Source organism: Oculina patagonica, chromosome 5 (assembly GCF_052425735.1).
Source record: "Oculina patagonica isolate OP01 chromosome 5, crgOcupat, whole genome shotgun sequence".
Lineage (NCBI taxonomy): Eukaryota > Metazoa > Cnidaria > Anthozoa > Scleractinia > Oculinidae > Oculina > Oculina patagonica.
In genome coordinates, this window is record NC_135762.1 from 25780048 (window position 1) to 25798676 (window position 18629).

The 18629-nt window shown below is 36.3% G+C and overlaps 1 protein-coding gene across 1 annotated transcript in view; it reads left to right on the forward strand.

Moving 5' to 3' along the window:
• Positions 1–14953, forward strand: part of LOC144653530 (hephaestin-like protein) — a 36702-nt gene extending 21749 nt beyond the window's left edge. Inside the window, exons 7-14 of the mRNA XM_078513527.1 lie at positions 7576–7746; positions 8319–8528; positions 9130–9373; positions 9593–9832; positions 10781–11006; positions 12276–12596; positions 13507–13663; positions 14240–14953. Coding sequence (XP_078369653.1) covers positions 7576–7746; positions 8319–8528; positions 9130–9373; positions 9593–9832; positions 10781–11006; positions 12276–12596; positions 13507–13663; positions 14240–14355 — 1685 coding nt within the window. The 3' untranslated portion in view covers positions 14356–14953. The remainder of the gene's footprint in view (positions 1–7575; positions 7747–8318; positions 8529–9129; positions 9374–9592; positions 9833–10780; positions 11007–12275; positions 12597–13506; positions 13664–14239) is intronic.
• The last annotated feature ends 3676 nt before the right edge of the window (positions 14954–18629 follow it).

The following is an 18629-nucleotide window of genomic DNA, read 5'->3' on the forward strand; positions in this document are numbered from 1 at the left end:
AAACAGCTTCTCAAAAAATTGGAATTGATCATCGGTTCAATAAACGCAGGAAACACATCAGTTAAAATGCGAAATATGGGAGTCGCTATATTAGACACACTTTTAAAAAGGTCTACTATAAATAAACAACAATATAAACAGATATATAATCTGTACTTTAAAGTCTAATTTATGTAACTGTATTATATATATGGATCGTGAGTTAGTATTATCATCATATAGTGTTAAAAATCAAGGGAATAACACTCCTCAAAATTTTACAACTAAATTCAACAGGCCTATAACATTGGATAGCAATTACCAATATATGATAGGTCTCAATCGTATTATTAACATGTCATTTACATGGTTTAATGTAAATCCCTCATATGGTAATCAGCTGATTAAATATAGTTCAGATAATGGGAATAAATTTGAAGACATAACTTTCCCTGCAGGTGTTTGGAATTATTCTGAATTTGATGAATATATTAAAGAGATTACTAAGACGGGGGATGATGATAACCCTATATATCCCATCTCTATTGATTTTGATTCAACAACATTCCGAGTCACAATCACTTTATCTCAAAATTATCAACTTGATTTGACGCATAGCAATTTCAACGACCTTATAGGGTTTGATAAAAAGGTATTAAAGGATGCGGTTAATATTGGTCCAAGAGTCCCAAATCTAAGCCAAGATACCGATATATTAAATGTACATTGCGATCTAGTCAATACTTCTTTAGTCGATGGCGAAGAGTCGGATATCATTTATACTTTTTCGACCAGCGTACTACAGCCGAGTTATTCGTTTACAATCGAGCCTCGTAGGGTCACATATAACCCGGTTAATAAGCAACAGATAAGTAGCATTCGAATATACATCACAGATGGGAAGAGACGGTTAATTAACCTGAATGGAGCGGATACGTCTTTTTCATTAATTTTGAAAAGGATAGAATAATATAACATAATAGTATATAATGAAACCATATGAATTCAAGAGGTTTTACCATCCAAAATTTGGTAAATTTGTATATAAGCACAAAGGGTCAGGGATTATCGTTGATAACATTTTCAAACCGATGAAGAGTGTTATGTCGTCTGTTGTTAAAAAAATTGTCAAGCCCTTAGGTAAGAAGGCGATAAAATCAGGTATTTCTCATGCAGGTGATAAACTGGGTAAAAAGGCATCAGAAAAAGCCGGAGACCTTATAATGGAAAGGCTTAGGAATATGAGGAAGGGAAATGCAGGGCTAAAGGCACTATCCCCAATCTTACAGAAAGTAAATACCTCACCTGTCAGACACCAACAAAAAAATGAAAGTACTGATATGATCATCAATAGATTAATATCAGGATCAGGTGTAAAAAGAATAAAATGATTAAAAAAATTGGTACATAATTGCAAAATTATATAACATAATAATATAATGTCTTTCAGAACAAGTGAATACTTACAGAGATATGAGTTGGTTCGATTTCAACTCGATGATGTTATTCGAGTTCCAGCTAACGGTCAGCACCAACTTAAAAACGGCTATAAGTTCACGATTAACGATAGAAGTTCATTCTACGATTGGTATAATGCGTATTTCGAGGTGCAATTTCAGGTGCAAATGTTAGCTGATGGAGCAACCACGGCGGCTAATCGTATCACAGTTATTAATGGAGCACATTCATTGATTGCCCATATGATGATTAAATCAGCAGGAAAAATCGTTTATGATACCGATAATCTCCATAAAGTTACTTTCGTTAAGAATCTCCTCGAATATAGTGACGATTTTAGTCGTTCAGTAGCAAAAAATAGTCTTTGGTATCTAGATACCGACCATAGGATAGCAAATGCTAATCAAAATACAGGCTTTGAGGCTAGACGACTTTTGACGACAGGTCTCAATAATGTCAATGTTGTTATACCTCTAAATCGTTACAGTTTCTTTGAAGAGCTGGAAGGGCGAATGTTACTTCCGATGCAACTCCAATTCAATATACAGTTACAGAATGACGCCGAATTACTTAAAAAGGCCAATGATGTAGATGATGGACGAGTGGTCCTTAATAGATTCCTTCTATGGGTCCCAAAATTGACTCCAAAGGACAGCCTATATGATAAGTTTGTTAGTTCCTTCTTGGTAAAGAACACTTGGACGTATATGCGCGAAATGTATGAGGTTTCCGCACCAACGAATAGCAGTGGATTCTTCCAGATCTCATCCAGTATTGATAATGTTAAGGCTATCTTTGTATATCTACAACGAGCTAAATCAAACAATGCAGATGAAAATCCCTATGAATTTGATACCTACAATATCAATCTTGACCGTGGGAATGGTAGTTATTTGACAACATGTCGATTGGAATACGGCAACGGAGTGTTTTATCCTGAGACCGAATATGATAGTGAGTCCAAAGTTAGGATATTCAATGATTTAATGTCTTATGGTATGAGAAAGAATGATTACAACAGCGGTACACAACTCAACTTGGCAAATTACAACTCTCTCTATCCTATTATCTTTTTTGATTTATCATATCAAGCAGAGCGAGTAACTAGAGACCCAAAGCAGTTGATCTTCAGATATAAACTAAACGCTAATAGTGCGGGAGATAGTCCTTTCAACGTCCATGCCATCGTTCTTTATGATGAGACAATCGTCATTGACAAGGTGGGGAATGAGCTGGTTATTGTATAAATCAATCAATTGAATATTATGTATAAACCATTCTATTTTGTATACGTTTTATAAACAAGAAATTATATAACATATAATATATATACAAGTAATGACAACTTATCACTCTCATAAAGTGAATCTGTCAGAAGGACAGCGAAGGAAGCTTTTGACTGCTTATAGAAATAAAAGTGAGATCACTATTCGCTTAAGCAATTCAGATATGACTGGCAATGACAGTTTAATGCTAACTCAACGACAAATCAATAAATTGAATAAGGCTAAGAAGTTAGGTGTTGGATCTGATTTAAACATCTCGAAGACACAAATTCGAAAGGTCATTAGGCTTGGTCATGGGGCACCGCGAATTGGTTTTCCAATGATTGGAATTAGTGCTCCGAAAACGAAAACAAGATCAAGAAGGTCAACAACTAACAAATCAACAACTGATAACACTTCAAAGAAGGATGGTGGAAATATTAGACTACCAAGTAAGAAAGATGTATTAGCTTACACACCGCCACCATTCATTGGTTCTTGGGATGAATATGATAAATTTCTTAGAACAGGTGGATTGGTGCTTCCAAAAAAAAAGATCTTAAAACCGAAAAGAAAGTAAGAAAGCCAACATTCCATAAGAATATACCAATGAGTAATTTTGATTTAATAAACTGGTGTTTATATTTGAATATACCGATAAAAGATGTACTAATGAGAGACGAGACTGTGCCACATAATCACAAATTAGGAATATTCATTTACAATCTCCAACCGTCATATCTGAGTGGTAGTCATTGGGTTGCTACGTATGTCAAAGATAAGGCAATCAATTATTTTGATAGTTTTGGTATGCCCCCATTTCAAGCCATAGTAGATCACGCAAAAAAAGAAGAATTTAACATTGTTACATCAAAACAATCAGATCCAGAGCATAAAGACTACCACCTGCGGATACTTTTGTCTATACTTTCTCAACGAAATGAATAAGGGGAATTCGTATTATAATTTATTGGAAGTGTTTGACATATATGACACAATGAAGAATGAGAAATTCATTCAACATTATTTCAGAAATATATAACTCATATATATACAATGACTAAATCGTATTGTGTACGTGAAAAAATACAAACTAATTCAGTTCCTAGTTCTGAAAAATATGTGAGAACAAAAAACAATCGTTTAATGCTCAAATCGAAATGCGCTTCTTGTGGTATCACTAAAACTCGTTTTGTGAGTGAGAAAAAGGGGCGAGGAGTTGGTGAAACGATTAACAAAAAGGTCGGTCAAAAGGTTCCCGGTTTCCAACAGGCTCAAGACTTAGCATCGGCTATCATGGCAGTTACCGGAGGTGATAAAGATCTATTTAAAAAATATTGGCGCGGTGACTTTGCTAAAGGTATATTTAATAAAAAAAGCGGGATTCAGACATCTAATTTTTGGAAGCCTGCTGGTGCATATAAAAATGAAAATCTCGACCCAAAATGCAATTTCAGTGAGTATAAAAATGGAAAATGGATAAATCATTATTGCGATTAAATATCTAATCAATATATATAATGTGCCAATCGTATTGTCTATCGTGTAAAAAACAAACCAAATCATTAAACTCTAAAAAGGTAAAAGCTAAAAATGGTCGGCTTATGGAAAAATCAGTTTGCCATATATGCAGGAAGAATAAGAGTAAATTCGTTAAAGGTGGAGGCATTGATATTCAAAAACACCTATCAAAACTTGGAGAATTACATATGAGAACACCTACAGGAAAAAAGTACAATTATTGTGGACCTGGTACTAAATTAGAAGAAAGATTAGCTTCTAACGATCCTAAATATAAAAATCCAATAAACAATCTTGATAGCATATGTCAACAGCATGATATTGACTACAGTAATTCAAAATCACTAGCTGATAAACATAAGGCAGATGATCTTATGCTTAAGAGAATATCAAAAATACCATTTAAAGACCGTCCGTGGGGAACAACAGGGGTACAAGCTTTAATCGCTAGTAAAAGAAAAATCGGATTGGGTATAAAAAAAAAGAAGCCAAAAAACGGAAAACGGCGTTGAGTAAAAATGATTGGTCTCAACAATTAGCCGATGAGTTACATAAACCAATCAGACGAAAATTTAAAACTAGAAGAGTAATATCAAATGGAATTGACGACATATGGTCTGCTGATTTAGTTTTTATGGATAAACTTTCAAAATGGAATAAAGGTTATAAATATCTATTGACTATAATTGACGTATTCAGTAAATTCGCTTGGGCTATACAATTGAAAGATAAGAAAGGTACATCAATAACTAACGCATTCAACAATATTGTCATTAATGACAAACGTAAACCTGAATTTCTCTGGGTCGATCAGGGATCTGAATTTTATAACAAAACATTCAAGGAATGGCTAAAGAAAAATGATATTAAGATGTATTCCACTTTTAATGAAGGTAAAGCTGTTGTTATTGAGAGATTTAATAGAACTTTGAAAAATAAAATGTACAAACAGTTTACTATTCAAGGTAACACACAGTATCTTGAAATGCTACCCATACTGGTAAAAGAATACAATAATACAAAACACAGTTCAATAAAGATGACACCAACAGAAGCTTCAAAGGAAAAGAATCAAGGAATTGTATATCTTAACCTATACGGTGATATGGAGCCATTATCAGCAAAACCCAAATTTAAGGTTGGTGATAAGGTCCGAATATCTAAATATAAACGAAAGGTGTTCGACAAAGGCTATACTCCTAATTGGTCAGAAGAGATATTCATCGTTGATAAGATCCAATACACTAATCCAATAACTTATAAATTAAAAGATTTGAATAATGAAGAAATACAAGGTAGCTTTTACGAGTCCGAACTATTGAAAGCAAAACAAGAAGTATTTCGTATTGATAAAGTAATTCGGCGGAACTATAAGAAGAAACAAGCTTTAGTGAAGTGGAAAGGTTATAGTGATGAATTTAATAGTTGGATACCAATCAAGGATTTACAACATATTTAAACGCACTACAGCTGTTCAAGCTATGATAGCTGGTAAAAGAAAAGTTGGCCTTGGGACAAAAAACCGTCAAGTAAAGAAAACTAATAAAAAGAAATAGCTAATGAATTTAACAACTGGATTTCTATGAAGGATTTAATATATAAATATATATTAAATATATTTATATATCAATCAAAATATAAAAACAAGAATTTAGTTGGCAGTAATATCATATATTTGTTCACCTAACACAAATAAAATATCAGACCAGTATCTTTGATTAAATTCTTGTGTTTTTTGTTGTTTACTAACTTTAATATAATCACTTGGTATATTTAGATGTTGAAATATCCTCTTTAACAAATAACGAACACTTATAAGTCTTTGTCTTTCTTTTTTCATATTTCTGTCTTTTGTTATAAATTTATTTATAAAACTACGATTTACAAAAATTAATTGATAGATTTTATTTATTTTTTCCCTTTGATTATCACTAATCAAAATTTTATTATCAGTGCTTAATTTATCAATTATTTTATTGATATGGTAAAGGTTATTATTCAGTTTTTTTTTATATGTTTTATTCATTTCACGTTCTAATTCATTCCATTTTTCAACGCTCATACGATTTGTTGTCATCAGATCCCACATTTCAGTATAATTAAATTTATCTAACATAACTTTTCTATATAATAATAAAACATTATAATTTTATATAACTTTTAATAGTGCGTTTTAATCAGCATTTTTATTAGACCTATTTTTATTTTTATGATAAGCAAATGAGATTAGAAACACGGGTATCGAAATTATTACCATTTTTGGCATCTTGAATCAATTCTGAGAATAAAAGTTTATTTTATGACAAACGTTTATATAAAAGTTTGTATAAAAGTTTATTGTAATATGATTGGTTAGTTAATATAAACAATAGAACATTCGAATCTATTGTATTGAACCAAATATTATGAAACCATGACAATAATGCAGATGTTTAACCTTGAACTATAAAATATTAATCACCATAATTTTAAAAAAGTCATAAATATATATAAAAAATAACGAATCACAAGAAATATATAACATTAAAAATTTACCATAACTGTCGGTTAAACGCACTAAGATGCAAGATTTTTAAAAAAGAGTATAAGAGATTCATGAAAAAACGCATAAAAATAAAAACATACACTATATATATAGATAAATGACCAACATGAAAATAAACATGGAAAATTTAAAGAAAATATGTTTCAAAGCAGATACATTCAAAAATATGTCTGATGACGCAATAAACACACTGAAGTATATCGTAACATTAAAAGAATTATCAAAACTCGGAGATTGGGTATATGAAAATCTAGACACTTTAGTATATTTAGAAAAAAAACTAAAACAAGATGGACATTGCAAGCCATTAACAAAATTATTAAATGAAGAAAATGAAACAAGTAAATACATATGTAACATTTACAATGATTTAAACAGTGTATTATCCAACCTTGAAAAAGAAAAAATGAATTCAAAAATAACAAAAATCATAATCGTTTTAGAAGATAATTCACAACAGATATTCAGTACAAGAGATTTACCATGATAATAACAACAGCATAAAAACTCGGCTTGTTTAAAAGCACTGTATCAAAATTTTGAAAAAGAGTATAAGAGATTTTTTTATTTTGATCCTAGGGTTGACCTAGGGTTGGTTTTTCAGGCTTGGTTTTACAGGCTTTTTTTTTCTAGGGTTTGAATTTCAGTTTTGATTTTCCATGGCTTGAATTTCAGTTTTGATTCCAATATTTGATTCCAATATTTGAATCCATTTTTGTCCCCATATTTGTTCCAGTCGGCGGGCAGTAGTGATGTACTACATCTCTAAGGCAAATTTGCCTCAGAGTGTAGTACATTACTACTCAGGTCTTTTTGGTCCATTGCTAACGTGCAAAAAAGAGTCTTTGCATGACGACAATACGCAGAAAAACATCGACAAAGAATTCGTGTTGCTCTTCACTGTGACAGACGAGAGTGAGTCCTGGTATCACGAAGAGAACAAGAAGAAAGCGAATAAGCCTAGTGGGATAAACGTTGGTATGTAAAAGCTGGTTTTTACCGCTGAGCGATCGTAAGTGATCTTCAGTAATCGTCAGTGATCGTTAGGGATCGTTAATTATCGTCAGCGATTGTAAGTGATCGTCAGTGATCGTTGGAGATCGTGAACGATCGTCAGTGATCACCAACGATCGCAAGTGATTGACAATGAACGTTAGCGATCTTAAGTGATCTTCCAGATCGTTAGCGATCGTGAACGATCGTGCATAAGTGATCGTTAACGATCGTCAGCGATTATAAACAATCGTTAGCGATCGTCAGCGATCAAAACGGATTGTAAGCAATAGCGATCGTAAATGATCGTCAAAGATCGTTAAAGAAGATCGCCAATCACGTGAATGCTCGATGCCTGGCTAACGACATTGTTGATAGGTTTGTTTCTCTTGTCCGCTCAAGAATTGAAACAAAAATGTAGTATATGTACCTCTTGCATGAAATGGAAAAAACTTTGGTGTACATAATTATTAAACATGACACGGTTTTAGTTCGTTACTTGTAAAAGATGATCTTTCGGGATTCACTACTAAAGTAACATTTTTTAAATATTTCAGACGACGAAGACTACCTGGAAAGTAATAAAATGCATGGTATTAACGGATTTCTCTACGCTAACCTGCCTAGTTTGGACATGTGCATTGACGAAAAAATATCGTGGCATATGATTGGTTTAGGAAACGAAGTGGATATGCACACGGCTTACTTTTACGGGAACACGTTTACTTACAATAGCAATATGAAAGACACTGTCAGCCTACTTCCAGGTAATACAGTAAACACAGACTTCCAGTCCGTGTTGCTAGTTTTGAGTTGTATTTTGTAGTTATTTTGATCGGGCGAACGCCATCTTGGATTCGAACTCGGGAGAGGGTTGAGGAGAGAGGAAAAAAGCGTCCTTTCTCTCGTCTCCACTCCCTACGTTTGCGACTATAAGGCAAAATACGCGAACAAAATTATCCAACGCCAGCACATCAAAAATACTCTGGAATAAGGATATAAAAACGAACGCGCCCTACGTAAAACAAAACTGATGAGCACGAGTGATTGATCGGTTGATCGGGGGGGGGGGGGGGATAGACACCAAGCACAGTCTTTAAAAATCTGTGAAGCAGCTCTCGTTTCTTATCAATTCAGAATAAACAAATAATAAATAAATGAATGAATAAAATTGGTGAAAAAATAAAAAAAAAATATCATACTAAGTTAGAAAGCCACGCTCGAGCTAAAGCTATTTTTCGTGTGGGTCCTGTTTCCAGATCAAAGTGGAATTTGGAATTTTTGTTTTTTAGGAGACAGGATCCAATCCAACTCGACTGCGTTAAATATAACACTGAAAGGAGCATACTGTAATTTATCTAATTTCAGGAGTATTCGCAACGTTGAGAATGACTCCAGACAACGCAGGAGAATGGGCAATAGTCTGCAGGACCAACGATCACTATACAGCTGGCATGCTTGCAAAATACACCGTGAAGGCTTGTGGGAAGCCGACGACCGTGCCTCCACCTGGGTATACTCGTCGATACTATATTGCGGCCGAGGAGGTGGAATGGGACTACGCGCCCAGTGGAAATGACGTCATGGATGGAATACCGCTGGACAAGAGCGAGTCAGTATAATTTATCACGTCTTTGTTTATGAACTGTCTTCAGATGGTCACGCAACTCTTCCATATGGAAGAAAAAGCGTTGCGTGACCATCTAAAGAATGACCGTAACTCTTTCGAAATAATCACGCAAGCTTTCTGAACGAGGTGGTTGTGTAGTTTTAGAGTTTAAATTAAATCTCACAATATTTTAATATTTTACATCTTCCATCTTTCTTTAAGAGAGGCTGAAACGTTCACCATAAGCGGCGACAAGCGAATTGGCCGAAAGTACAAGAAGGTAGTGTACCGCGAATACACTGGTGCCGAGTTTACCGAGCAAAAACCAAGGACCGCGGCAGAAAAGCACCTGGGTATACTGGGCCCGATGCTGCACGCTGAAGTTGGAGACACGATCGAGGTGGTGTTCAAAAACAGTGCGTCCAGAAGGTTTTCCATGCATCCCCACGGGCTGTTTTACAAGTACGTCAAAAAATTATTTTGTTATAAATTTACTATGGGGTAAAGCGTACACAGAGGGCCATCTACTACCTTTTGGAAAAAAAAACAACTTTATTTTTGTGGGCTTTTACGAATGACTCATTTGAGTTTTTTATGACGTCAAAATATAGTTGTCATGACAACATTAAGAAGGCAAACGTTCCCTACTTGGTACCCTTGATCGTTGTGGCTGGAGAGAATTTTGTGTAAAATTTTGCAAAAATGTGTATTTGACTACTGGTCTGTGATTTAAAAAGAGTAGTTTTAAAGTTTTAAGACTCAAACATCAAAAATATGGTAACCTTATTTTTAAGTCTCCGTTTATTCCATCCGCACGACCATAAAAAGAAAAATGTCTATTATACGTTTTCATTTATTTACATTCACACCGCGATGGAACTATCATTTTTCCCTTGATAATGATGCTAGCAACATCGAAACGTCGGACAACATTAGTGTTATTATTTGCAATATTTCCTTGTTTATTATTCGAGGGTTAAAATGTAAACAAATGGGACACTAGTAATTGCGTTTACCCTATAAAGTTGTTTTTTTTTTTTTATCCGCATCATTGAGCTGGCAGTAATACAGCTATTTCAATTACCGTTGTCAGATCAAAGCCTAAAGCTTACGCGACAAGACCGAATGGTGGTCTGGGTATTCACTGGAATTTTGCGTATCGGCCTAGAGGAAATGCACAAGCTTGTATTTCTGCACGTGAAGAATTTGTTTTTTATATTAGGAGACCTTTTCTGTATCTTTACTTTTACTGTCGTTAAGTTTTCAGTTTGGAAATTATTGTAATGTAATTTTTTTTATTCGCATCATCGAGTTTGCTGTAAAAAAAAAAACACCAAAAACGGGAATACCTACAAAGTATTGACAGATACTTTCAATCGTCTTAAATTTTCCTCCATTTTCTTTCTGTAGCAAGCAAAACGAGGGCTCAAATTATAATGACGGCACATCCGGGGTCAATAAAGCAGACAACGCGATTGAGCCGGGTCAGCTTTACAAGTACACGTGGCAGGTCCCTGAACGCGCGGGCCCTGGAACGAATGGTCCAAAGTGTACCACGTGGGCCTATTACTCTGACGTCAATCCAATCAAAGATACCAACAGTGGACTGGTAGGACCGCTGGTCATCTGTAAGAAGGTCAGATCAACAAAATGGAACGACAACTAATGCAAAGTTTTAGTTAATAAGTGCTAGACGTGGTTTATGGCTGAACTAAGATTTGCAATGGACTCTGTTAACCGACTCATGCTACTTCACTTTTGATTTGTTAAGGTGGCTCGTGATGGTTTAGACATGCCCGTTCAAGTTTTACCAATAAACCAATTGGCGCAACGTCAAAAATGCCTTATTTTGGACCTTTTGAGGCTAATATCAAAAAAACACTCTGTGAAAGTTCTTGTTTTTGATATATTTTTGTCATTTTTGTCTAATCGAGAAAAGGAACATTTCTGAATTTTTCGGCATTTTTCACTTTTTGGCACGATTCCGAGCTATTTTTTTTTATATAAATTTAAGGTGGCTCTGAACCCTGCTTACAAAATTTTAAAAAAATTGTAACAAATTTGCCCGTTAGAGAAAAATATATCAAAAACAAAAACTCTCAGCGAGTAGTTTTTAAGTTATTAGCCTCAAACGATCAACTCTCAGCAAGACAACGCTTCTTTATTACGTTACGTTTTGAGTAGAGTGGATGACGGGTGTTTCAGCGAAGATTCCCGAAACAGTGTTTGTTTAGTCACATGAGCTAGAAAGGTCTTACTAACACCCACAACTGACTTTCATCCCTCCCCTTCCCCTTCCCCTTGGGTATTTTCCAGACCATTTGGATGGCAACTGTTATTTTTAGCCTCTTTCTCTTCGAACTGTGAATCTTCTATTACAAACAGTCTCCCAGCGCAGAATTAGTAAGAGTGTCACTTTGTAATTATAAGAAACACTCCTAAACACTAACACGGTTCTTAGTAAAACGCGTTTTGGCGTAACAAATTACGGCGTAACGGGTAAAGTCGTAACGAGAATCGGCGTAACGAACTGTTTCAAATACTTATCGAGTAACCCTCACAGTTATTGTGAGTTAACCACTTTCGAATAAGTGCTATTCAGGGTAACTGATGCGCTATTTTGGCAGTACCACTAAGGCTAAGCAAACGGAAACAATCTCGTGACGCCAATTCCCGTCACGTCGTTACGCATTTTACTGACGGCCCGCTAATAGACTGCAAGACAGTCGTATTTTTTGCGAATGCACTTGGTCTTCCAACAATCAACGATCGGTGCTTCGCACCTTAGATAAGCGATTTTAAACGATTTTAGAGATAAAACGACTGTTTTGCAGCCTAGCCCGCCAACATATTTGGCCAAATGCGCCATGCGTAATCTCAATCTTTCGTTTTTTATTCCAATCAGGGTACGTTGACACAGTCCAATGCAAGACAGGATGTTGATCGGGAGTTTGCGCTGATGTTTACTGTCCTTGATGAAAATGAGAGCTGGTACTTAGACGAGAACATCGACAAATATTGCAAGAAGCCTGGGAATAAAGACACCCTAAAAGAAGACGCGGACTTTCAGGAGAGCAACAAAATGCATGGAATCAATGGTTTTGTGTTTGGCAACTTGGAGGGGTTGAAGATGTATCAGACGGAGAAGGTAGACTGGTACCTAGTTGGCATGGGAAACGAGGTCGACATGCACACAGTTCACTTTCACGGACAAACATTCATTCATGTAAGTAGTAGTAACATGTAATATACTGATGTTTTTATCGAGCTGGAACGTATTTCCGGCTGTCGTTTCTCTTTGGAGAGAAATGACAGCCGGAAATACGTCTGCGTTCGCAGGCTAGCTGGAACTATGTGCGCAGAACAAATATGAAGAAATGTTGTTTACCATGCAACCAAAGCTGTTTTTAACGCTAGGTTGTAAACTTTTGTTAAATTCAGACTGCGAGGTTTACACTACAAAACAAGCAAACAAAAATCACAGAAGTTAAATAAATAAATAAACAAATAAATAAATAAATATATGGATATAAATATATTTTATAAATTATAAATCGAAGGAAGCAAGACAGAGACAGACAAGATAGGACGGACAGACTGATAGATATACAGATAGACAGACAGATAGATTGATTGATTGACAGATATTTTTTTTTTTTTTTTTTGTAGACAGGCCGACAGATTGACAAGCAGGCAAACAGACAGAAAGACAGACAGTCAGACAGACGTACAGACAGACAGACAGACAGACAGACAAACAGACAGTCAGACTTTAGAGACAGACAGACAGTCAGACAGACAGACAGACAGTCAGACAGACAAACAGACAACTGACAGAGAGACAGACAGACGGACAGATAGACAGACAGATAGACAGACAGTCTGGCAGACAGATTGCCAGAGAGCGTTGAGAAATAGGGGGATGAAGACAAACATAAATGCATATGAAGAAAGAGAAGCGTTAAGATAATGGAAGGGGAGATAAACATCTCCCGCCCTTCCGAACGTGTCGTTACCTCAAGTTAATTTAGAAATTTCGATTGCTCTGTGATTCTTCACAACTCGTAAATAAAAATCGTACTTGGTCACTTACCATGAATTTATTATAATTAATTATGATAAATAACTTTTCACAGAAATCTGTTGCATACCATCGCGAAGATGTGTATGATCTCTTTCCGGGAGTCTTCGCAACCGTGGAGATGATTCCAGACAGTGTGGGAGTCTGGTTGCTTCATTGTCACGTGAACGATCACATGACCGGAGGCATGGAGGCTCTCTACACAGTTTATGGTTAGTTTCTTTTCTCGTGTTATGGATAGAAAACCAGGGCACGTTTATATAATGACTGTTTTATTATTTGTATCAAGGAAATTTGATGAACGGGCATTCATTTACCCAAAAAGTCCGGGCAGGTAATTCCGGATAGGAACTGAAACTTTTGGTCATACTGTATTGGAATTTTCGGGCAAAAATTCTGCCAAGCTCGGAACATGTCGTATGGATATACCCGAATTTTCGAATTTTTTTATTACCGAAGCTTTGAGTTCTCATTTGGTTTCAGTTCCGGAATTTATGCATTCGCCTCGATCGAGGAATTTTGTGATCCTTCCCATTTCAATCTCAAATTTCGGTTTTTGCAATCGAGTGGATCGCGCCGAAAGTTTCGCACGTCTATTGCAATTTTCGCTGTACTTGTTACGCAATCGTGATATAACATAACAAAACTATAAAGAGTTGTATAAATATCATAAGTTTTACTAGGAAACGTTCATAACCCTTTTAATCTATCCATCTAAAGGTAACATCTGGGTGCGGAATTTGACATGTTCAAACCAAACGCTGACTGTGCCTTTGAACTCTTTACAGAGGCGTCGCTGAAACCAACCACTCGTTCCATCGATTCAGCAAGCACTGCGGGCTCAACTGTAGCAAGCAGCTTCCTTGTTGGTTTGCTGCTAGCTGTTGCTGCGTTTTTGTACTGAACGCTTGGCTCAGGACCGGAACAGAAACCAGACAATCAACTTTAGCGGACCCCAGAAAACGCTAACTTTTAGCTTGCATTTTCAATGAACGACTGTCCAACTGACGGGCAACAAATGATAGACCAGAAAATGAAACAACAACAACAACAATAACAACAACAGCAGTAGCAACAACATCAACAACAAAAAGGACTCAAAAACGAGGACGGACTAATTAACCGATCAAATAAGCACACAAACAAGCGGAAAAACAAGCTTTGTATCAACATATCGTAAAACTGTTTAGTTTTAACTGCTAAAAAGAGACAGGGTAAAATTCCAATGCAGTAGTTAGAATGAATAGTATTTTTTAGCATGTCTGGCTCTGCTGGTAGTTGATTTGTAAAGGCAAAAGCTAAAACTGCAACGGAGTTTTGATGAAAATGTGAAAGTTAGGATTAAATTTTAACATCTGGTGTAGAAAGTAGTAGGTGGCATAAGGGTTCAAATGTGCATTAACTGGCACACACAGTGACAGCTTTTTATACTTAAAGTATTTGTAAGAAAACAAGTCTCTCAAGAAAGTAATTAAAATACGAACTTCTGTTTGTCAACAACATTATTTTTAAGCTAGAATACGAGCTAGTACGTAAAAACGATAACTGGCGCTGTTTAAGGAAGAACAAAGAAATTATATGAAAAAAATTGGAGTAAGGCTGAAATGTTCGGAACGACCTTCATAACTACCGAGTATTACCCAAACAGTGTTTATAAGAGTTGCCTCCTCCCCCACCCCGCTACCCGAGAGAAATAGCTTTTCATGCCGTCGATGTTATTGATAATGCATAGGTCACGCAAGTATTACGCCATGCCACGGGGTCTAGGTCACGTTAGCTTTTGATGATTATTTTCCTTCCGGTTCAATTCCGATCGAAGGCCATGACGTATCCCAGCGCGTTGTCATGCCCCCTCCCGCGCTCCCCCCCCCCCCGCAACACACTGCCATGTCTCCGCGCTTATAGACGCATTTGGGACCAAGCTATTGTTTGTAAGGGACGGACCATTATTTTCTTGGAAGGGGGGATGGAAAATTTTCCTCTGCAAACCTTTTTTTTTAGTTTATGCACCTCTGCAAACATTTTTTTTTCGAAATTCTTACTATTGTTTGTTATACATATCGTTTGTGCAAACAGTTTATTTGGTCTTTCCAGGCCCTGCAAACAATTTTTTTCAATATTTTGTATCCCCCCCCCCTCCAAAAAAATAATGGTCCGTCCCTAAGCTTTAAACTCGGAATAAATTTGAAAACCGAGTCAATAATAAAAATTAAAGATATTGGCTACGGAGTGCATTCTTGGAAACAAATCAGCACTTGTAAATTTTTCATGGACTACAAATTAAATTGGGCCAGGTCGTTCGTCGAATAACACTAACTCAGGATTAAAAGTTAATCGAGGGTTCAATTTCTCTTGTATAAAGGTGTTTCTATTGCTTTGTGAAGTTTATTTGAGATTAGTCAACGTCAAAACTGAAGGACAGAAAAAAATAAATCGAAAACCTCACTGAAAAGTAAGAAAACTGAAATAAAAATTCACGCGTATCTTGCATTATCAGTACTCATGCAATTTTGTTTCCCGGTCTTTGACAACAGATTTTTACTCCTAGTTTCTTGAAATGCGTGAAACTTTTAAACATTCGTCGCACGCCGATAACACGAAAGAATAATGATAATAATAATAATTAATAATAATAATAATTATATGTTTATAGTGGTCATGCACTTGGCTTCATATCTCAAAGAGATAGCTAGTTTTCAGGCATGCCACTGAAGCAGAGGAAACAAATAATTTAAAATGAACATAACAAGGTTAAAAATCCCAACTGGCAGGAGGCAGACCAGTTGGCTATATACAAAGCGTGGTCGAGGATTTGAACTCGAGACAACCGAGAAACAAATCCAGCTAGTGGAAAGGGCAGGTCTTGAACCAGGGACCTCCGGATTACAATACCAGCGCCCTAAACCACTCGGCCACGCTTGCCTCAAAAAAATAAGCCAGTTTAATAACGCCCCGTTTTCGACACTATAAGACTAATCAAAAGCTACACAATAAAAGTTGTTGTTTTGATTTATTTCTATTTAATTGACATATAATGAGAACAATTATTTTTTTTAAATCTTATATTCTTTCCTGTTTTAAAGGTGATTCTGAAACCAATGTATATATTGTTTTTGTTTTTGGTTACATTTTAAAACTCCACTTATGCATTATTTTTTTTTCAAATTGCACTGATCAAAGAGGTGTGATTACCAAGCTAATGTTAATTTGTTGGCATAAGTGCTACTATTTACACAAATGTGACCCTCCACGGGAAAACAGTGAAAAAGGTGAACGCACGGGCACGCGTGTCATGGCACGGCACACTAAGCGTGTCACACATCGCACGGATATGCGCATATTTAATAAGAAAAACAAAGAATGACACGGTTGATATTGTTTCGCACGCTAAAGCTTTAATCTAAGACCAGTGTGCTATTTGACACGCTTAACGTGCGATATGACACGCGTGCGATATGGCACGCACGCGTGCGATAAGACACACTTCCCAAACCAGCCTTCGTTGGTAGCTTTTACATTCGTTCAACTTCTTATGGCACGAACGGGTCGAAGCTATCTAAAGAAAAACATGCAAAGACAAATAAGCTTGCATAACTTCCGTACTTACCAGGTGATCGTGCATAACAGTAAGCTAATTACAGATCGTACGAGGCTTATGCATAAGGCGAAAATAAAATAGAAATAACTTCGATTGCACAAAAGCACGATATTTAATTGTACTTTAAAAATATAGATTGCTCGCAAGAATTCAGTTCATCGAAATCTGTTGATTGCAAGTACAAACACGCTCGATCGATCGCTATTTTTGCGTTCGTTCCACGGATTGAAAAGAGAAGAAAGAAAGAATGCTCGCAGTCTATTAATCCCGTCCCGATTATCTGCCTTGGGCGGGACGAGTAGTCATTTTCCCGTTTCGTAACAAGCCCATGCCCCGCTGCGAAAAACTGGGACCAAGGACTGTTTTGTCAACATGGCGGGTCAGTCGACGGGTGAAACGTAGCGACAACGTTTGTGACAAGAAATTTGGCTTCAGTTTTTAACGAAATTAGGGTTAATGAATTCACTTTACACACTTATTTGAATTCTCCCCATGCCATCTGAAATCATTGACGTTTATCTTCAATACATCGAGAACACTGCCGAAAGTGAGGGATGCTTATTATTCAAACCTGGGACACGTAAGCTTGCGCTGGTTTAATCTCCGATTTTCTGTCGTTTACTTTGAAATTGGTACTCAATTTAAAAAAGGCTCGGTTCGTCGAAAATCTGTGATTCAATGTTTGTTTGTTTGTTTGTTTCGAAAGTCAGCTTATACGGATACCGCTACAATTAAGCTAATTGAGTGCCGACCAGGCAAAGCTTGTACGTGTGATAGTTGTACAAGACAAGAGAACGGTAAGTTAATACTCTTGGACACGGTTAGCGTGTCATTTTGCACACTTGAGTTGCGTGCCATTTCGCACAGTACAGTGCTTGACACACAACATTGTTCGATAAGACACGCGCCTTTGTTTTTATCGTGCGATACTAACAAAAGAACATTTTTAATTAGGCGTGCCTTCTGACACGCTGCTCGGAAGCCGGCGTGCCATTTTGCACACTGCCTATTGTTTAGCGTGCCATTTTGGCGTGCCCGTGCGTTCACCTTTTTCACTGTTTTCCCGTGGAGGGTCACAAATGCGCTATTACTTAGCAATGAAAGCTCGTATACGCCGCTTCGTAATTGCTCAAAGCGTAACACAAAGCCTACCTCCTTATCTGTCATAGCTTTGAATGAGCTACTAGATTAAATATCCAAATAAAAACCTTGCCATAAAAGAAACATTGCATCTAATTTATGAAAAGGGATTTCTAGCTAGTTCGACCATGTAGATGCGTTTTCCAAGTTAGCCCGTCCATTATGGGCAACTAATAATCATCACTACCCTATAGACACTGCGAACGATCATCGGTGAGTTCAAACTTTAGTCGAAAATGAATCCAAATCGAACGAATTTGGAGCAAAATTAATTATTATAAAAGTTGCATTAGCAATCGATGTTTCCTCCAAATACAAATCCTGTCTTGCGTTGTCATTGATCATATCAGCAGATGATATGTCGGAAGCCCAAAAAAATTTAGGACGACAATTACTTTAAGAAAATAACAATTGCCACGGACTACTGTACTTAAATTTCC